At 43.6% G+C, this 21,563-nt stretch overlaps 1 protein-coding gene across 17 annotated transcripts in view; it reads left to right on the top strand.

Annotated features, from left to right (window-relative positions):
- The window catches only part of SYNE2 (spectrin repeat containing nuclear envelope protein 2), a 284,849-nt gene that overhangs the window by 195,402 nt on the left and 67,884 nt on the right, over positions 1-21,563 (top strand). For all 17 annotated transcript variants that reach the window (XM_065593763.1, XM_065593775.1, XM_065593774.1 and 14 more), the window contains 12 exons: positions 1,523-1,719; positions 2,544-2,676; positions 3,366-3,548; positions 4,021-4,170; positions 5,023-5,199; positions 6,624-6,779; positions 8,692-8,844; positions 16,108-16,278; positions 17,413-17,546; positions 17,979-18,183; positions 19,652-19,831; positions 21,389-21,517. In XM_065593763.1, the coding sequence (XP_065449835.1) occupies positions 1,523-1,719; positions 2,544-2,676; positions 3,366-3,548; positions 4,021-4,170; positions 5,023-5,199; positions 6,624-6,779; positions 8,692-8,844; positions 16,108-16,278; positions 17,413-17,546; positions 17,979-18,183; positions 19,652-19,831; positions 21,389-21,517 (1,968 nt within the window). The remainder of the gene's footprint in view (positions 1-1,522; positions 1,720-2,543; positions 2,677-3,365; positions 3,549-4,020; positions 4,171-5,022; positions 5,200-6,623; positions 6,780-8,691; positions 8,845-16,107; positions 16,279-17,412; positions 17,547-17,978; positions 18,184-19,651; positions 19,832-21,388; positions 21,518-21,563) is intronic.

Here is a 21,563-nt window from a genome sequence, read left to right as displayed (position 1 = left end):
ATGGTACACTGTATATGGCAAAAATACTGCTTTGGAAATATCTGCTTAGCATATGCTTAGTGTCCTCCAAACCGGGTCCTTCTCATCTCCCTTTTAGCCAAGGTAGCAACTGTAGTCTATGCCCAAATGTATGTTTCCATATGAAAACAAAGCTTTTTATACCTTTTAAAAGTACTGGGGAGAGAGGAGTATTTGTAGCCACCAGTTTCAATTAGTTCATTTATGAAGAGAGAGTCTCTGCAGCTGCTCTCAAAGCTGACATTCAAATATATACTCCAGTGATACACAGAGATTATGAGCCTTATTCAACTCTCATCCATGTGAGGTGAGAAACAGGCCAGTGTTTCCAAATATTTGCTCTTTGTAGTGAGAAGTCTATCAATTCTATCAACCTCTTCCAAAATTCTGGGAAGAACAGTTAAATCACCTTGAAGTCTCCTCTTTTCCAAGGAAAATAAAGTTCATTTTCTGGAGAAAGGCAGATAGACATTTGATTATTTGTTCCAAACATCAGAGAAGTGCTGTGTATCTGAAGGCAGAACTGCACCCTCACTTAGGACAATACAGTTCTTGAGTTAATATAAGTGAGTTTAAAACACATAATGTATCCTGTTAATATGTTTGTCTGCTGGTGCTCCTTAGACTGAGTGATATATGCTTAGGGCTGATCCCCATTCCTGGGGAGTCTGTCCATTGTCTTCTGAGGGCTGAGGCTGAAAGTGTGGAAGACTAACCTACCTTAACTGAAGAGGCATGTTTGTTTCTTGGACTTATTTCTGTTAGGAGAAGGAACGATTTTAGGTTGAACACAGCATGTAGAAAAAACAGAATAGTTACAGATTTGCATATTATTCCACCTAAAACAGTGGTGGAAGTTAATTGTTTTTTGTGCCAGCACTTGGCTTTTGCACTCTTCAGGGAGCATGTTGTATTAGCAGTATTGGAGCTCCCAAACCCTTATGTCCATAGTGAGTCAAGCTTATAAACTTCTATCCTGTTTGCCTGCATTCTGGTTTTTTTTTTTTTCCACTACTGCTTGATTCGGTGCATGACTTTAATTTCAAATAAATCCTTTTACCAACCCAAGAGTATTTTGTGTATAACAAGAAGTGTTTTCTGACTGTGCGTATTTGTGTAGTGCCTTTATAGAAGTCCATAATCCAAAGTAAACAAATGGATATGAGATTATTCGGCACTCCAAAGGAATGACTTTATCAAAATCATTAACTAACTCTGATGAACACAGGTGTAATAGATTATCATTTGAATTTGTATTACGAGATGCCTCAAATGGGCCATAATAATTCTGTTTCATGCGGTAGAGCCATGTCATGCTATTTCATGACATGTCAAGATACATCACAAGGTAATACGAAAAACAACTTGTGTCTCCATTATTCTTACCACTGTTCATAACAGAAAATAAAATAAATGCCAGTTGTGAGAATAAAGTGCATGTTTTAATAGCCTTTTTCCCTTTTAAAATATGCTGTTGTTGTGCAAACTATTTATACTTTGCTAGCAAACCAAAAGAAACATTGATGAAAAACATGCCAGACTGTACCAGATGGTGAAGGAAGGGAAGAAATTGATGACTGTTGTGAGCTGTCCTGAATTAGTAAACCAAATTGGGAAACTAGAAGAACTGTGGTTGTCCTTAACCAAAAAAGTTGGCCATGAGCTGCACAGACTTCAAACATTACTCAAACTCTTGGTCAGGTAAGTTTTTAGTCAAGGGGCAATTACGGTTAGCCACTGCTTTTTGGGGTTTCTCACAAATTCTTCGGTACCCATATTTCCTGAATCATGAGATCAATGTAATTAAACTACAGAGTTTGTGCATCTGTTTGTGGAAAACAAAAGTCCAATTATGGTCAAAAAATGACTGTATTAAAAATGTCATATTCTTACTGAATGGATCTGCTCCCTGTGTGTAGTCAGTCATATTTGCTTCCTTTATGACAAAAATGTCTTCACTCCTGTTGGCACTGCAAAGCCGACATTTCTAGGGGAGAGTGAGCTGGATTCTATTCTGACTCGCACATCAAAATTGTTAACTAAAGTGCAGATTGCGCTCCCCTGATCTGCACATGGAGGGTACCCACTGGAGCTGTGCTGTCAAAGACCAGGGGCTGGTGTCTGAGCCAGTGTGAAGACATTGCCTCTTCACAGATGATCCAGGCCTCCAGCAGAGCCCCTGAGATCCATATGCAATTGTGTGGTCAATACAGGAAGACAGTCTTTCAAGGCTCAGCAGCTCTGAGGCTGTCTCACAGGCTATAAATATGTTGGCTATTTCTCCAATCAACATGCACATGCTTACAAGAACAGAGTTGTCATATATCAGTTCTGTGCTACTGCAGTGATGCTATCTGAGGTGGAGGGCGGGGATCCTGTCCTGTATAAACCTGTAAGTGCTAGCAGCATACATCTTTAGGTGGATGGAAGGACAATTCTGAGAGGAGGAAAGAAATGTGTTATAGCCTCTACTAAGGGATTGAGTCATTTCTAGTCCGTTAACCTGCCTTGTTTTGTTTCTGTAGCTACAACAGAGACTCAGACAAGTTAATCAAATGGTTGGAGTCTGCTCAGCAGAGAATGAATTTTTGGAAGGAGCAGTCTCTCAATGTGTCACAGGACCTACATACTGTCAGAAACAATATAGACAGCTTGTTTGTAAGTCAAAAAATCTACAGCGTTTAGATGCCAGATAATAATCCTCCCCCCCCCCCCCAAATGACATTGCAATATGGCCAGAATTTGCCAGCAGGGAATAGCCCTGAGTATGAAGTGAGGTAGCACTGCACTGCCTCCAGGGTTCCTCTGGGAAACAGCATGTCACAGTCCTGCTGCTGCTGTTAAGTGGGGGTGAGAGAGATTGGGGGGCTTTAACTCTGCTGAAGATATTTCTGTGGATGGGTGGATATGAACCAACCAGCACCTCAAAGACGGGACAAGGAGATCTGGGCACCCTGAAGATCCTGATAGGTGAGAGTTATTCCCCTCAACCCCCCAAAAATGGAAAGGAGAGGGTCTTTCAAGACATTGGAGTTCCAACCTGAGAATAAAGCACCAAATATAGGGGTCCAGTTGGGTGAAAGGGGTTGTAGGTGGCAGCATATTGGGGTTAAAAGGTCCTGCAGAAAGATAGAGAAGAAAGGTCTTGGCTGACACCTGTGTGGTTCAAAGTTTCTCTGGGGTTTACTGAGCCTCAGCAGGTTTCAAGTTTCCATCAGATGAGATGAGTTTTACCAGGTTTCAGTGCAACCAAAATTGCAACCCATCCAGTCAGTCCCTCCTGTGATTGAGACCCTGCCTGTGTATTTTAAAATATGTATGTTTTGTTAAATCTCTGTATATTTTAGGCATTTTCTAAGGAAGTAGATGAAAAATCATCCTTGAAGTCATCTGTCATAAGCACTGGCAACCAGCTTCTTCATGTGAAACAAATGGATGCTGCAGTGCTTAGATCATCTTTGGCACAGTTTGAGCAAAAATGGGCAGAATTGATCACTCAGTTACCAACCATCCAAGAAAAACTTCACCAGGCAAGGAGGGAATCTCATGTCGTTTCTTCATTTGAGCCAAGCTACGTGCAGAATTATTTTAAAATGTTACTGATGGGATTCAGTCAAGCACTACGTAATGCAGGGAAAGCACTTTTTTCTTTAGGGCTCAATTACTCATCTGACTCACTTTTGGAACATCCTCAGTATTGGCTTAATTATTACTGTATTTCTACCTAACTCTGCCTGTGCCCATCAATGTCATATTTTATATAAAGGTTAGTTTCAACAGGCAACAATAGTCCTATTCCAGACTTCAGAGATGTCCACATTTCTTGTTTCAAGTTTGAATCATATCCTAAATTTGAGTATCAGGGTTTACTTGCAAGTTCATACTTAGATAATTACATTATGTGAGGCCTTTTGGGGATAAAGATGTCCTCCTCCATCATGGTCTGATTTAATATTGCTAGCAAGTTAAGTACAGAAGAATCATTATATATTTGATTTCCAGCTTCAGATGGAAAAGCTTCCGTCTCGTGAGGCCATCACAGAAATAATGGCATGGCTGAGCCATGTGGAACAACAAAAAGAAGATGATGAGGCCACAGTAAATTTGCAAAGTAACGCATCCCAAGTCAAAACCCTTCTTCAGAAATATAAGGTAAATATGCAAGCAGAAGAACACGTCGTCTACAGGGTACTCAGGTACCACAGTAATAGATGCAGTATAAGAGCTAGACTAGAATTGAATAGAATATCCATTTATTTCTAGGTTCCTATGGGCAGCTGAGTACTTAGTAGTTCAGCTCGGAACATTGGTGTACTCTTGAAGATTAATCCTCTGCTTCTTAGCCCTTTGAACTTTTGGGGTCAGCTTCTTGGTTCTGGTTATAACAGTTAAAAGTATGTTCCTAGCATTCATATCGTAGGACCCCTGTATGACAGAATTGACCACTGCCTTGTCTTGTAGCTATCTCCATAATTTTCCAAGGGGATAAACTTAAAAGATATTCCTACCTTCCTTCCTTCCTGAGGGGGAAATGCATTCTCATGGGCTCCAAGATATTTGTATCTTTATTACCATATCGTCCAGTGGCCCCAGTCGGGATGGTATTGTTTGGTGAAAGGACTTTGTCTTCATGATAAACAACTACGATTTAAGAGAGGGAGAATCTGCTTTCTTTTGCCCAAATCTTCCTCCTTTCAGAGAAAATAAATGGTATTTCCTAGCTGTAGTTAGTATTTACTATTGGGCAGAATCGTCTTCTCTGAAAAGATCCATCTCTGTGGGTAAGGACAAAGAAGCAGGGACCTATCTTAGCCTATGCTGTGCATCTGTTAGCTGCGGACTAAGGCCACCTTTGATTTAGACAATGGAGAATGGATCTCTCGGGAAAGGCACTGTACTATGGCTCAGAATAAGAAGTTTTCTCTGAATACCACAGAATTACACTATAAATCAGCAGTTAATGGAGTTTATGAAATTAAAATTGCCATCGTAACTGTTTTTCAGGAATACATGATGGAGATGAACTTTAAACAGTGGACAGTTGATTTTGTTAACCAGTCGCTGTTGCAGATCAGCACTTGCGATGTAGAAAGCAAGCGCTATGAAAGGACAGAATTTGCAGAGCATCTTGGTGAGATGAACTTGCAGTGGCACCGGCTGCAAGGGTCTCTGAACAGAAAGGTTTGCTCCTATTTCATGGTTTTATATCTTTTTTTTCCTTCCAATGTTAATTACACATATTATAATCTTTTGTGCTTCTATACTACATTTCCCCAAGGATCTCAAAGCACTTTCACATGTGCCGAGTCACATAACACTCCTGGAAGGTACAGTAGCTGGGTGTTTTCACACCCTGGTAAGAAGGGGTATAATTAGTAAATTCAGAAAGGGAGAATTTAGATGAATATTGGGGGAGGGGAATCATAATGGTAAGATCTGTTGAGCTGAAGGAAAGCCATATGGACCCCATGGCTTGAGACATTTAAAATTGAAAATAGTAGGCAGTATATGGTAAGAAACAGTCCTGCGCTGGCAGGTAGATGACCAAGACCCACTCAGAAGCCACAGGGACAACGATACTGTTTAAAAAGAGGCCAGTCCTTCTGCACATTATGGAACATGATTGAAAAGGGGGAGGATGCTAAAATATCCTCCCCCTGCCCTGCCTATTTCCATTTAACATAATGATGTTGGGACCACTAAAAGGGCCGATTGGCATATCGCCAGCCACACTCATTTGTTATGAAGAACTGTGGTCTAGTGGATGCGGCACAGGCCTGGGAATCAGGAGCCCTGGGTTCTGTTCCCAGCTGTGTGATCAGGGGCAGGTCACTTAACTTCTCTTTGCCCCCTCTGGAAAATGGGAATGAAGGAATATGTTGTCCTTATAGAAGCACTTTAAGATCAATGGATGAAAACCACTCTCAAGGTGCATGTTGCTATTATTTATTTTATTACGTATTTACTATATGTTATAGAAAATACATATAAATAAATGCATCAGAGTTATCTCACCCTGGTGAAACTAGAAATAATCTGTGGAACAGGCTCAGAGTTGCGAGGCAGTGTGGCCTAGCGAATAGAACACTGGACCTGGGTTGTGTTCCCAGCTCTACCACCAGACCTGCTGGGTGACCTTGGGCACATCGCTTCCCCTCCCTGTGACTCAGTTTCCCCCTCAGTAAAATGGGGATAATGATACTGACCTCCTTTGTACTGCACTTTGAGATCTACTGATGTAAAACTCTATAGAAGAGCTAGGTGATACTGTTCTGTTAGAGAATATGTCAGCATACCTAAGTATGGAGAAATTATGATGTGAGGTATAGAAACAAATGGGGAAAGAGCTATTTACTGTGAATGGGCAGTTAGAGAAATTCCTGAATCCTACCCCTTCAGGCATGACATTGTTAGAATAGACACTGTCAACTGTTAGTATGCTGTGTATATCTGTATACTGTCTTCAGCTATCGTAGGACAGGAGAGACTGCCCTGCTTGAGTCCTACAAGGGACTCCAATCAAAACAGAGAGTTTAAATCGGCGAAACACTTTCAATCTGATATAATTTAATTAAAATTAAATATTTTAATCCTTTAATTTGCAGATACAAGATTTGGAACATATTTTGGAAATCAGCACTGAAAATGAAAACAAAGCACAAACTCTGAGCAGCTGGCTGGAAGCACAAGGCGAGAGGCTGAAATCTTTGGAAAAGCCAGCGAGTCTGATCTCAGTACAGAACACGCTGGAAGACTGTAAGGTAAAAAGTGTTCTTTATGTTGCAAGCATTACACTTAAGACTTTGCTGGGTCCATGCTACAAAAGTCACATAATTTTTATTTTAAATTGGAGGAACCTACCATATTCCTAAAAGCTTAGTACAGAGTATCACTTTCATGAAAACATGAAATGCAAAGTTTAAGAAAGAGATCGGGGCCAGATCCTCAGCTGTTGTAAATTGACATGCACCGAATTACAGCGCCCGAAGATCTGGCACAACACAGATGTGAAATTCCACAGTTGTTTTTTGAACTCTTTTGTCCTTGGAATTTCCTGCAACATTACAACAATTAATATTTTCACTACCTTATTTTAGATTTCTTCTAATGGAAAATATTTCATTTTCATTCGGTTCAGCACATTGATGGAAAGACTCATCTATTTGATTAGTGTGAAACATTCTTTGGTGATACTTTGGTTAGGAAGAATAGTAACTCTGTGGTAACTTGGTATAATTCTGCATTAGCATAATATTTCTTCTTTGTTTCTCAAATGGGCCATTTTATCTTTCCCACTTAGTCCTGTTTGCCATCTTTGACCTGTTGATACATGAAGATGTCATTCTGTTATTGATGCTGTGATACTAGCCTCACCACATCATGACCTGGCACAAATGCAGTCATGCTGCTCCAGCCCTAGGGATATTTTAGGGATTTTTCAGTAGGATATCTCCATCAAAATCAGGACAAGTGGCAGTCATCTGCCAGCTGGTCCCCAATTACTCTGGGAATATTCAGCATCTATTCAGTTCAATGTTACCCCTCTATTTCCTCCCATGAAATGTTTGTTATTTTATTTCCATGGTTACTTGTATCTCTCCCAAATTATGCTGCTATTATTCCCTGCAGTGCTATATTAATGCAGAGTTACTCATCTGTCTGCATTTTCTCTGAAGTGTACTGGGGTGAGAAAGTACCAGCTAGTTAATAAGATACGTTTGGTATCTCTAAAGTACCATATCTGATCACAGCAAGATAAGATTCTATGCTTCAGGCTGGTAAAATACTTAATTAAAATTCATTTACTTCATTAAAAACTAAATGAATTTTAGATAAATTCAAAAAACTATTGGACAGTGAATCATTAACAGAAAACATGTACTGACTTAAAGGGCCACATTTTAGTTAAAGGAATCGGCCCGTTTGGATGTCTGAAACATTCACATGTACTGCCGCGGGGCTTGAGCTGAGCTTTCCTGAATACATAAGGACCACGTTGTGATGTGTTGGGGAGCAGTTCTTCTCACAAGTAGTCCCACTGACTTCAGTGGGACTGCTTCCAAACTCCAGGCCAGATCATTGGTCTAGCCAGGCTATGCTGAAAGGTGAAGGGAAGGGTGGCTTAAAGCTTAAAGCTGCCTATGGATTCCTCAATGCTAGGGTCTGCCAGGGCTCATGTCAGGCTCGGTGTAAGTGAAAGCAGCCTCAGGACTGCTCTAACCCATGTCAGCTGAAAATGACTTCCTAGTAACTGTTAGGAAGCCAGAGATCCCCAATGTGCAAGGTGCTCCTATCTTTGGCGCATGCGTATGCTGGAGGGGGTAGGAGGGCTGGAATCTGACATAGGGAATCTTCTGCTGCCCTGCTTGAAAAACTTTCTAGCCCTTTTGCCTGGCGTGGTGCAAGGGAGCCCAAGTGCTGGTGGAGGATCTGGCTCTCAGTTCCAAATCAGCATGTTGCATTCCATGTCACGGCCAAATGCAGTTCATTTTGTTCTGCCTGACGATTACAATTGTTCCAGTTTCCTGAGGCAAACTCATGTCTGCCAGAACTCAATTGCTGTAAGTTTCCCATGGTTAGAAAAACAACATGGGATTGATTTTAAAGAAGAATCATTTGTCTTTACTTTTGGATTGTCACACAGAAAAAGATTTTTATCTTTCTTCCCTTTAGGAACTAGAAAATCAGCTTGCAATTAAATCCAAAGCTCTTGAACAGCAAAAGCAGAATGATGTGGCTTTGGAAGATGGTGCAAAACAAACCTCAGAAGATATGGCTGTCAGAATGGATAAGCTGCATGAAATGAGGAACAGTGTCGTCAGTCAGGTAGAGAACTTTGCGTTTACACTTCTCCCCAGGATTGAACCTTAGCAACTGTTCCTAACCCTCTTTGGGAATTTCCAGTGTTACTGAGCTGTTCAATGGCAGATCCATAGTTAAGGCTGCAATAGATGTCCCGTTCTTCTTCAAGTGCTTGCTCATGGCAATTCCATTCTAGGTGTGCACAGTCGTTGGAGATTTTTGCCTTAGCGGAATTGGTAGGGTCGGCTGTGGCGCTCCCTTGAGTGCCGCGCCCATGCGCTGGTATATAGGCACTGCCCACCCTATGCCCTCTCAGTTCCTTCTTACCGCCCGTGTCGGTTGGCTGGAGCGCCTTGTCTTGCAATCGCAAGATCATTAGCAGTTCTTCAACAACCCATTGTCTGTCTTTTTTGTATATAGTTAGGTACTTATTTAGCCTTTAAATTAAGTGTTGGATTAGTTGGTAGTTAGAGTCCTGGCTGGGACTTCGCCTGGGAGCGTGGCTTGCCCTGCTCTCCTAGCTTCAAACCATGATTGTCATGCAACAGGCCAATGCCTATTAGTGACCCCCACGACAGTTGTCTGAAGTGGATGGGGGAGTCCCATAGAAAGGACAAGTCCAGAATCTGTAAGCACTTTCGCCCTAGAACCCAGAAGGAGCGGGATATCTGCTTGAGGACCCTCCTCATGGAGCCTGTGCTTCGTCCTGCGTCGGAGCCCACCCACTCGGATCCCACACTGAGCACCTCAGCATCCGTGCGGAGCGCACCGCCAACACCAGGTGCCACCAGCACCATTCCCCCTCACCAGTGCTGAAGAAACGACAAAAGAAGAAGAGCCCCCTGGCACTGGAAGGGAAAGGGGCCTTGGGCAAAGGAACAATGTCAGGCCATGTGCCCGCCCTGGGGCTTCATGGGAGTACCCCTGAGGTCAGACCCCCCTGCCCGGCCAGGGGTCCGCCTCCAGCTCCCGGGAGCGGCAGGGGACCCCGGCTTGTAGGGGCCTCATTGCCCGAAGCAGCCCCGGTGTCTAAAGAACAAGCAGGCCAACCGGCACCACAGACACTGTGCCAGGCGCCAGCCTCGGCTAAGGCCCCAATGCCTAAGGGCAAGCCGGTAATGGGACCGCCCCATAGAACAGTGGAGCACCCTCGTTCCCCGGACTGCAGGCGTGATCCCCGTCTCTGGGCTCCAGTCAGAAGGCCCAAGTCCCTGACGCCGTGCTCTTCCCTACAAGACATGGGACACCGGAGTCAAGACACCAGTCCCTGTACCACCGGTACCGGCAAGTTTCCTGTCAAAGATCGCCATGGCTCAAGTCACCATCATCAAGACGGTCTACCGGACATCAGTCCCCACCGGGGCAGGATCGCTCCCGGTCACGGCACCGGTCTCCATACCCCCGGTTCTGCTCATGAGGCAGGCACCGATCCTTGCCCTCGTCTCACCAGTCGCCGACTAGGGTCAGTTGGCAGACTCAGGCCTCGATGGCTCTGCCCTGGTCGCCGGAGCAGCAATGGTCAGATTTGGACTGGGAGTTCAGCCCCTCGCCAAGGAGGGGTGATTCGCTGGCAACCTGCGAAGCTGGCAAGGCGCCTGCTGCGACGGCATGGCAGCAGGGACAGTGGCCTGCTCAATGGCCATACTGGAACCCGTGGGACATGCCCGTAATGCCGGTTCCATATTCCCACCAGTCCTCCCTTGCCGCCCCCAGCACCACCAGAATCTGAAAACAGTACCAAATCTGATGTGGGGGCAGCACATCGGACTCTAGCACCTAAGGAGCTGTCCCTGGAGAAGGAAGGGGAACCTGCCCCTCCCCTGATGGTGCACTCGTCGTCCTCTCCGGACGAAGCAGTGGCGCGTCCCTCCCAAACAGGCAGCCTCCCCCCTTTCCCTCCCCGATGACTTCAAGGAGCACCAGGGTGGCTACCAACTTGAACTTAAAAATTGAGGAGGTCACGGAGGAGTCCAACGACCTATTTAACATTATATCCTCCTCCACCTCGGCCTGTGTTGTGATTCCCATCCACCCAGGGGTCCTTAAGATTGCCAAATCGCTCTTGACTTGAAGGATGCATATTTCCACATTTCCATTTTCCCGGGACGCAGGTGCTTCCTTCGTTTTACGCTGGGCCAGCACCATTTCCAATTCACGGCATTGCCATTCGGTCTCTCATCAGCCCCGAGAGTGTTCACGAAGTGCTTAGCACCAGTGGCCGTTTATCTGAGGCGCCGGTGTGTTCAAATTTGCCCGTACCTCAACAACTGGCTGATAAAGGGTCAGTCCCGGGATCAGGTGCAGCAGCATCTTGATCTAGTTTGTTCTGCCTGTCGCAACCTGGGGCTGTTAATAAACAAGAAAAAGTCGACCTTAAGTCCAGGGCATAGAGTTCATTGGAGCAGGCCTTGAGTCTACTCAGGCCAGAAGCTTCCTCCCCGAGGCTCAGTTCCAAGCCATGGTGGACCTCATCTTGTGCATGCAAGCCCGTCCTCTCGCCACCGCTCACACGTGCCTGCGTTTGTTGGGCCACATGGCGGCCTGTACTTACATGGTCCGACATGCGCGGCTCCGTCTCCGGCCCTTGCAGGCATGGCTGCCGTTGGTCTACGTCCCCAACAGACACAATATGGACCATGTGGTCTGGATCCCGGACCACGTACTGTCGTCACTCATTTGGTGGCAGAATCCTGCATCGGTGTTGGAGGGGGTTCTCTTCACGGCTCCATCTCTGTTGGTGACCCTCATCTCCGATGCCTCGGACTGGGGTGGGGAGCCCAGCTGGACAATCTCAGCATGCAAGGTCATTGGTTGAGTCATGATCACTCCCTACACATCGACGTCAGGGAGCTCAGAGTGGTTTGCCTGGCCTGCCAAGCCTTCCTACTTCACCTAAAAAACAGAGTGGTCCAGGTCCTGACAGACACTACAGCGACTATGTTCTATATCAACAAGCAAGGCGTGAAGCCAGATCATCTGCCCTTTGCCAGGGAGCTGTCAGGCTCTGAGACTTCTGTGTACAAAACAGCATCCATCTCGTAGCCACACATCTCTCCGGGCCAGGAATGCTCTGGCAGATCGCCTCAGCAGGACCTTCTCATCTTGCCACCAGTGGTCCCTCCATCCGAAAGTGGTCAGCATCATCTTCCAGAGGTGGGGGATTCCCCAGGTGGACCGGTTCGCATCCAGGCAGAACAGGAAATGCTACGTTTCTGCCCGATTTGGGGGATTGACAGAGGCTCCTTGTTGGACGCTTTCCTACTCTCGTGGTGAGGGGCTCTGTTGAACGCCTTCCCTACAGTGCCGTTAATTCACAGGGTCCACATGAAGATCAAACAGGACAGGGCGAAGGTGATCCTCATAGCGCTGTCTTGGCCACATCAGCACTGGTTCGTCACGCTGCTGAATCTCTCAGTGGCTGCTCTGTTATGGCTACTGCTCAGGCCGGACCTGCTGTCCCAAAACCATGGCAGTCTTCTGCATCTGAACCTGCCAGCACTGCATGGTTAAATGCGGAGATGCAGGAGTGCTCAGCCGGTGTCCAGCAGGTCCTGTTGGGCAGCAGACAGCTCTCCACCAGAGCGACCTACCTGGCCAAATGGAAAGGATTTGCTTGTTGGCCCTCGTATAAAGGCATTTGGACCTCGCTGCAATCAATCCTGGACTACCTTCTGCATCTCAAACTCCTAGGCCTGTCCCTTTCATCTCTCAAGGCCAACTTGACCACTATCTTGGCCTTCCATCCGCCGCTCGAGGGTAGGCCGGTTTTCAGCCAGGACATGACTGCCCAGTTCCTTAAGGGCCTTGAGTGCTTCTACCCTCACATCAGGAAACCTGTCCCTCTGTGAAACCTGAATCTGGTGCTGTTGTAACTTACGGGACCCTGCTTCAAGCCTCTGGCTTCCTGCTTTTCTCCTGTTCTGGAAGGTCACATTCTTGGTTGCAATAAACATCTGCCCGCCGGGTCTCTGAGATTAGGGCTCTTACCTTGGATCTGCCCTATATGGTTTTTTTACAAAGACAAGGTCCAGCTGCTGCCTCACCTGGCTTTCCTGCCCAAGGTGGTCTCACAGTTTCATACAGGCCAGGACATTTACTTACCTGTCTTTTTTCCAAAACTGCGTAAGTCGGAGGAGGAGCATAGGCTGCATTCCCTAGATGTCAGGAGGGCGCTAGCCTTCTACAGCGAAAGGACCAAGCCATTCCACAAGTCAACGCAATTGTTCGTCACAATGGCTGACAAGATGAAAGGTCATCCAGTGTCTGCTCAAAGAATTTCTTCTTGGATCACTGCCTGCATTCGCTGCTGCTACGGTCAGGCACAGGTGCCACCTCCGGCAATTGTCACCGTCCACTCAACCAGGGTGAAAGCCTCTTCAGCAGCTTTCCGAGCCCAAGCGCCTATCCAGGACATCTGTAGAGAGAGGCCACCTGGTCGTCCGTCCACACGTTCACGTCCCATTATGCACTTACCCAGCTGGCCTGGAATGGTGCTGGCTTCAGTAGAGCAGTGCTGCAAGCCGCTAAACTGTGAACTCCAAGCCCAGCTTCATTGATACTGCTTGTGAGTCACCTAGAATGGAACTGAGCAAGCACTTGAAGAAAAAACAGTTATCTACCTTTTGTAACTGTTTTTCGAGATGTGTTGCTCATGTCCATTCCGTTACCTGCCCTCCTACCCCTCTATCGGAGTTGCCAGCAAGAAGGAACCGAGAGGGCATAGGGCCGGTAGCACCTGATATCCTGACGCATGAGCGCAGCACTCAAGGGGGCGCCACAGCTGTCCCTACAGATACCGCTAAGGCAAAAATCTCAGACGACTATGCATATGGGTGCGCACACACCTAAAACGGAATGGACATGAGCAACATATCTCAAACAACAACAGTTATGAAAGGTAGGTAAATGTTTTTTCTACTTCTTTTTGCTCTGTATAACTTTGGCAAGAAATCTCCTTTTGGCCAAAAAACTATCATGCTTATTCTCATGCCAAAGGAGAACCTGTATGCCAAGTTTGGAAAAAAGATCAACCTGCTTTGGAGTCAAATAAGAAAAAATTTATCTCCTTTTGCAAATTTTTTTAAAAGTATCGACCTTTTTCTGGTACCTTAAAGGATTTGATTGAAAACCTCAAACTTTCTAAGTGGATCCACTTGGGCCCTTACTATTCCTATTTGTTCCTTCTCTCTGATAGAATCCTGATAGAGACTCTCCATTCTCAGCTAAACCTTTTTCATCTTCCCAGCACTGGGTTCTCCCTCCTCCACTCACACTGCTTTTTTTAATTCTAAGCAAATCCCTTATAGTTCCCAGTTGCTCCACTCATGCTCCTATGGATTCCCTTTCCCTCCTCAATGGCGCTCCATAACTTAGGCCAATTAACCCCAGCAGTGTCAATGATATGTGTATGATAAATTCAGCTTTATGTTTACAATCCATTGTATAATATATAATACTATAAGTAATTCAGATAAAGTTAAGGTTGCCCAATGCTTTCCAGTAGGTAACTTTGCCAAATTTTAACCATTTTGACTGAAATCTTCCACATCAGGTGTCTGCTTCAGGCTGATTTTTTAAAATATTTTTAAGCTTCAGCAGAAATGGTTCAGCTGTTTCTCAGAATGAGATTAGAGAAAATACATTGTTTTGTTCATGTTAAAAACATTCTTCCAACTGTTTTGTTGAGAAGCCCTAGTACACCAATGTTTTGGAACAGGGATTTGAAATTCAGCAATGGGAGGTCGCCACGGTGCCAGAGAAGTGCCTTTTTTTTTTTTGCAGGGCCAGTAAAAGCTCGAATTTGACCCAGTTATAAGAATTTGAAAAATCTCCATTCAAATGTGCTCAGTGGAGACTTCTTAGAGTTTAGCAGTGAAATTCTCTGACATTTCCATCTGTACTGAACATGCTCCTGCCAAGAGCTACAGGGGCTGAGCAGGACTTTCTGTGCAATTGCTACTCCCTGCTTCTGTGAACAACCTTCATTTTGACATTTCCTAACGTTTAATTGCTTAACTTTGCCACCCTAATGTTCTTTTAATGTGTTTTTTTGTATGTAACAGACAGTAGAACCTCAGAGTTATGAACACTTCAGGAATGGAGGTTGTTCGTAACTCTGAAATGTTCGTAACGCTGAACAAAACATTATGGCTGTTCTTTCAGAAGTTTACAACTGAACATTGACTTAGTACAGCTTTGAAACTTTACTGTGCAGAAGAAAAATGCTGCTTTCCCTTTATTTTTTTTAGTAGTTTACATCATTTAACACAGTACTGGACGGTAATTGCTTTTTTTTGGGTCTCTGCTGCTGCTTGATTGCGTACTTCCAGTTCCAAATGAGGTGTGTGGTTGACTGTCAGTTCATAACTCTGGTGTTCGTAACTCTGAGGTTTTACTTTATATACTGCTTTTTTCCTTCTAGCAGGCTGGCCTAATTGGGGCTAGATTGTGACTTCCTGGTCCTCAGCAAGGGGTGGTGCACTAATTGCACCACTGCTGGGACAGTCTTAGGTAGGACTCTGACTCCAACACTGCTCAGAGGCACAATTCCTCCCATGCGTCCCCTTTGGTGGCAATAATTTGCTGCTGGCTGGTACCAATGGTAAATTATCCCTACCTCTGCACACTGGCTCAGGTACACGTCTCTCTGTCTGGGCTTGCTGTCCAAGACAACGGGTAATGGGATTGAGCCAAAGTCTGCCACCTCAGTCATTGCACAGCTCATGTATCTAGTGAGTCCTGAAGTTCCTCCAGCAGTTGTTGAATGTGTTGAACAAGGCTGTGGTTCTGTTTCATCTGCATTGTTACAGCACGATGGCGTACAAGAGAATGTAGCTCTCTAGAACACAATGGTATTTTATTAGAAGCTTGAACTACCCCCAAATAATTTCTGTTAAATTTTGACTAAACTGGAACTAAATTTCCATCTCAAATTGTCTATTTCCTAAGGAGATTAAGACCTTCAGGAGCTACAGTACTTTATCTGTTAGTGGGTATCCTGATATTGGCAGCAAAGAATAACAGCCGTGCGTTGTTTCTGCACATTTTCACTTAGTCTGGCTGCCAAATCAGCATTGCCTTGGTATCCAATTAAATTTGTATTTCAAGCTTATCCTGATACTTCATTTGTGAAATTGTTGTGGATTTTCATCCAGCATGCGTTGAACTGAAGTACTGAAGTCAGTTTTTATTTCAAAATTACCTATGAAATAGCTTCATTAATACATTTTGTAGGTAAACGTTAAGAAGGAGCAATCCTTTTTCTCAGCAATGATTGTTTGTTTACAGGTAGCACAGTTAAAAACCTCAATGCAGTCAGTATTACAGCAATGGATAATTTATGACGAAGCCTATGAAGAAGTTAACCTGATGATAATTAGCTCTCTGTATTGCCTAGAACAATGCAAACCTTCTGTAATATCGCTGGAAGCTTTGAAAGGCCAGGTGAAGACTCTACAGGTAAATCTACCAAAGACAAAGTAGGTGTATTAGTGCAAACTTGGGAAAAGATTAATTAAAAAACCAGTAAGTTTCCCTTCAGGAAACTGCTTCTTTAGAGCCTCACAGTGGACCTAACCCAAAGCCCGTTGGAGTCAGTGGCATTCCTTCTACCTGCAGAGATAATGGGCCCATGGGCTGCTCTACTAGCAGAATTGCACCAGTTTAACTAAAGTTCTGATTGTAAACCAGTTTAATTAAACCAGTGCCAAAAGCGGTGTAGATGCTCTTATTTCAGTTTAAATGAGGCTTATTTGGATTTAGCTTAAGTTAGGAACTGGTGTAAACTAAACTGAAATAAGGCACTTTCAGGTATCTACCAGATTAATTAAACAAATGCAAGATTGTATGTAGACAAGGCCTAATTCTTCATTGCCCTACACCTCATGTTGTTGTTCACATCAGTGCAGACCAAGTGCAAAATATGACCAAACCAGAATGGTAGTGTTTTGTGCTTGCTCTGTGCTCTCTTTACAATGAATAAACAAGGTGCAGGGTAACAGGGAAGCAAGCCTCAAGTATTCAGAGGACTCTCGTTATTGATATTTAACCTTTCTTTATTATTTCTGATCTAAAATAAGAATTTCAAAGTACATCTGCTCTCTGGTTGGACTGGGAACAAGTAACACCAAAGGAAAAATTAATTGCAATTTAGAATGAATAGTTTGAACTAAATAAGTGAAACTTCTTAAAAAAGTCAATTGATATTTTTCTATTGATATTTAATACAAAATTTCAAACCAGTTATTTTTCCATATTTGCCAGTCAAAGGCCTAATTCTTCAACACTTTCTTGCTTTGAGTAGCACTTATTCACAAGAGGAGTCCCACTAGACCAATACCTGTGTAAAGAGATGCTTCTGAAATTATGTATTACAGGATTGGGCCACAATTTATTCTTCAGTTCTTTAATTTGTAGCAGCAAGTATATTATTGTTACATTTTTAATTTCTTTCACAAAACTTGTCTTTGCCATAAATGTTGCTACAGTGTCACTACTATAGATCGGCTAGTCTCTAAAGAAAACTACATTTTAGCTCAATGAATTGTGGCTCATTCATCTCCACATCTAATTGTTGTGACTCATTTTTCACAGTCTCTTCAAGACAAAACAGAGAAGAGTGAAGAAAGCTGGGCCAAGCTCCAGGCTTCTGCTGCTAACCTCAAGAAATACTGTTGTTCCTCATTTGCAGAGATTATTGAACATAAATGCAAGGAGGCACATACAAGGTACGCCTAAAAAAAGACACAAAATAGATGTTGGTAATAAAAGCCCCCGATTCTACAAGATACTGAGCATGCGCGTAGCTTTAGGTATGTGGATGTTTCTATTGACTTCATTGTGAATACTCACACGCTTAAAGTTAGGCATGTGCTTAAATATCTTGGTGAACTAGAGCCAGTCGACTTTAACATATTGTTTTATTGTGGGTCTGGGTGGTAGACCAAAAAACAAACCAACAGAAAAAGCAGCAACATAGTAAACATGCAATGCAGTATGGACATTACACGTGGCAAGACTGATCTCAGATGCCCTGGTATAAATCCAGAGAAATTCCACTGACAATCTTCAAAAGAGATCAGAGTCTGGTCCGTGCATGTCCTCAAGTGTAAGGGCAAAACCCAAATCAATAACCTGTGTTATATTCTTGTATATTGCAGATGGACTCTGGCAAATGAAGAAGTCACTGATGAGCTACAGAGAGCACAAGCTTTGTTACTGCTTTGGGAGTCGTATGATGGGTTATACACTGAGGCAGCATTGAGGTTAGAACAACACGAAGATCAGTGTCATCAGCTCTTGGGAGCTCACTTACCTGAAGACAACATGGTGGAAGTCCTGAAGCAGAAGATACAGAATGTGAAGGTACATAAAAGTGCTCTCGTTGCCTTATGCAAGGCTGGACTTATTTAAAATCCTGACAATGGAAATCAGGGCCTGACTTCTCTTTTGTAATCCGTCCTTTTTCATTTTCTTTAACTACATTGGGCCAGGTCCTCAGGTCAGGCCAAGCACAGGATGCAAAGAAGGGAAGGGGTTGACCTGACTTCATCTCTTGCATTCTCCAATTCTGTGGGCAGTCCGTGACCAGTTTAGCCTCAGCATAAGTTAGAGCAGCAGCAAGGCTTCTCTAAACTGTATTGTCTGCAGTGGTCCCCTGGGACACCACCAGGGTGCAGTTTGCTCTGGACACGTCTCCTATGCCAGAGGTGGGGTGCCAGGAGCAACTGGCATAGAGCCAGCTACTCTTGCTTAATCCCCTCCAGTGATTCCCAAATGTAAGAGGTATCCCTGGCTGGCAGTTTATGCCAGATTTCCATCCCCTTGCAGTGGCAATACTCTATGAAGGTAACATAGGGAACCTGAGAATCTGGCTATTTTGTAGCAATCATTGAACCAAACATGATTGACCTTTATTATATATTTTGACCTTTATAACAACTGAAGTGCTTACAGTCTGATCCATGCCAAAGACAGTGTCAATATGCCCAGAAGCATATTCTACCTTTCAGGGAAGTCTGTCCTTACTTTTGAAATTAATCAGAAGAAACATTTCTTTACTCATTCCCCACTGAAATATAGTTTTCAGTGGAAAAAAAGCCCAGGGATTTTTATATTTAGTATTAAGTGAATGGGGCAGAGAATTACACATTCCAGGATGATATTCCGTAAATCTCTCTCCAGATAAAAGGAACTACAAACAGTAGGTTGTAGAAGTACCAGCTACTCCCTTCGTTGTTCATAACATTTAGAACTGAAATTTATAGTGTTGTTGCTGGAGGGGGAAAAAAAGCTCTCAATCAATCAAAATGGTTCCAAAGTGCTGGCAGAGCTGTTCGGCATGGCGGTTAGCAGGATATTATTATCACTGTAGAAAGCCATTCTAGAGAGGATGGACATTCTCTCCAATTTATCTCTCTAATCTTCCTCATAACATTAGTATCCGAGTGCCTGCAATTATTACTGGGCAATGTTATCCCACTGAACCTTGAAGGCTGGGAATTTTTAAAGGAGCTGAAGAGAGCTCACGGGGAGTTGGATGCCTAACTCTCTTCAGCACCTTTAAAAAATCAGCCTAAATTTCGGGGTAACTGGAAGGCCGACCTTCAGTAACATCTATGGTTTTGTCTCTCCCATCACTGTTAATAGACTTATCATCAGATTCCGCCCTGGAGTAAGTGCTTGTCGCTCCCATTAAAGTCAATGAAAGATACTCTCTTAGTCTATGGCTGAATTTGGCTTCCAATGCAGATCAACAGAAGGAGCTTAGTTATAGCAATAAAAGAGACACAGGAACACAGATCTGATTTATTTTTTTGATCTTTCACTTTAGATACTGCAACAAGGCCTTCAAACCATAAAGGGAAGCTTTCTCCAGGTTTCTGAGTTGACAGACCAGATAGCACAACAGGTTAATGCAGCTACACAAGCAGTTCTCTCAGAGAAGTTGCATCCTCTCAAAAGGATAGCTTATTTGGAAAAGACGTTGCAGATGAAATCGGATGAATTTGAGGTACTTCCTTATGTAGTAAATTTGCTCTCAATACAGTTTTATTCTTCAACAAAATCATGTAGTTCCTGAACTGAAGTTCGGTTTGAATTAGAACTCGGGGAAATCTGAATGATAGCATCAGCTGAGTTATGAAAGAGAAATAAAGTCCTGGGGAAACAGGTGGGTTACACTTTCATCGTGTGCCTGCTATGCTGTGTTCACTCAGTTTCAATTGTTTTCCCCTTCCGCACACACCCTGCTATGTCACACACTTGTACGTAGGGCTGTTAATTTGTAATATGGATGGATCTTAATGTCTCCATGCATCATCCCAGTCCAATGCTTGGAAACTCAGGTTGTTTCCTGGAGATGATGTCTCTGATTCTTGATATCATGTGTAAGCTTTACCTGTAGTGTAATATAGTTTTATTTCATTTCTAGTTGTCTAGTTCTAGTTCTAGTAGTCGTTTTCTGTTGTGTAATTTTGTGGTCTTACCACAAGTGATTTCCTTTGTCATTCTTGTCATTCATTCCTTACACAAGTGTAATTTGAGAGCTCTCAGGCAGAGGGTGACACCAGACCCCTTCCTGGCACAGTTCCCTCAACCCTGGAAATGGGGAGGGAAGAGAAAAGTCCCCCCAGTCATCCTAACCTCCTCCCTCAAAAAAACGGTGGGATCCCAGACCCAGTCCTGTATTTCTTCCCCTCAGATGGAGCCAACTGGGAGCTACTAGAGTCCAAGTAATGCCCACAGCCCTATCTATAATAGCAAATGGGACCAAACTCTCCATGTGGCTGATAAAGGAGCAGAACCATTTTCATGAATTTCCTGCTGTCTGAGTAGCTGTGCTGTGGCTCCATAATTTCATCCTAAATCATGAAGTCCTTGGTAGCAGGTCTCTGCACAGCATGTCTGCCCTTTTCTCCTAGATCCATGTGGATCTCCCACAATTCACAGGATTTGGAGGCTCAGCTTCTTGCCACATGTCTGTATGTTGGGTTAAATCCTACTTCTCCTCAATTGAAAAATTGGGAGGAAACTCTGTAAGTCGAAACTTGCAGAGTTTACCACCTTCTATATGTCTGAAGCAGAGCTGATAAACAAGCCCAGGTTTCCCAAGTTAAAAAAAAAAAAAAGCCATTACAGGGCTTTAACCACAACACCATCTCTCCTTCCCAATTAGTTATTTCTCACCCTGACAGCGGACAGTGGTGCCTCTATATGTAATGAAGCGTTTTCTTCATTTTCATTTCACTTTCCTTGTTTTTTCGTAGTCAAAGAAACTTATTGTGCTGTGGAAAAACAGCCATTAATTTCTAGAACTATGAAGCCAATAACAAGAAATCAAGGCTAAATATTTACTCTAAAAATGCAAGGACATATTTGAACGATAAAATCTAGAGAGAGAATATAAATAAGCATGGTTTAAATATAGACATAAATATTAACTACAAATACACCAGTTACTCTAATCTAGCAGCTGTTTGTTTTCCTAAAGATGCTGTTTATTATTCTCTTGCTCATATTGAATAGATGTATTAAAGCTGATTATAATAAAAATAATCTCTCATCCTAGTTCAACCTTTTACAACTGATGGATTTCAATAATTGTCTGGGCACAGTGGAAGCTCGAATGAAGACACCTATAGAAGTTTTGGATAAGCTGTATCTACAGGGAAAAGAAGACGACTCAGAATTACTCATGGTACATCCAGCTCTTATGACTATAAGGATATAAATTATGCATATGT

Source organism: Chrysemys picta, chromosome 4, assembly GCF_011386835.1.
Source record: "Chrysemys picta bellii isolate R12L10 chromosome 4, ASM1138683v2, whole genome shotgun sequence".
Lineage (NCBI taxonomy): Eukaryota > Metazoa > Chordata > Testudines > Emydidae > Chrysemys > Chrysemys picta.
The sequence above is the reverse complement of the archived record's forward strand: the minus strand, read 5'-3'. Positions and strand labels throughout refer to the sequence as shown.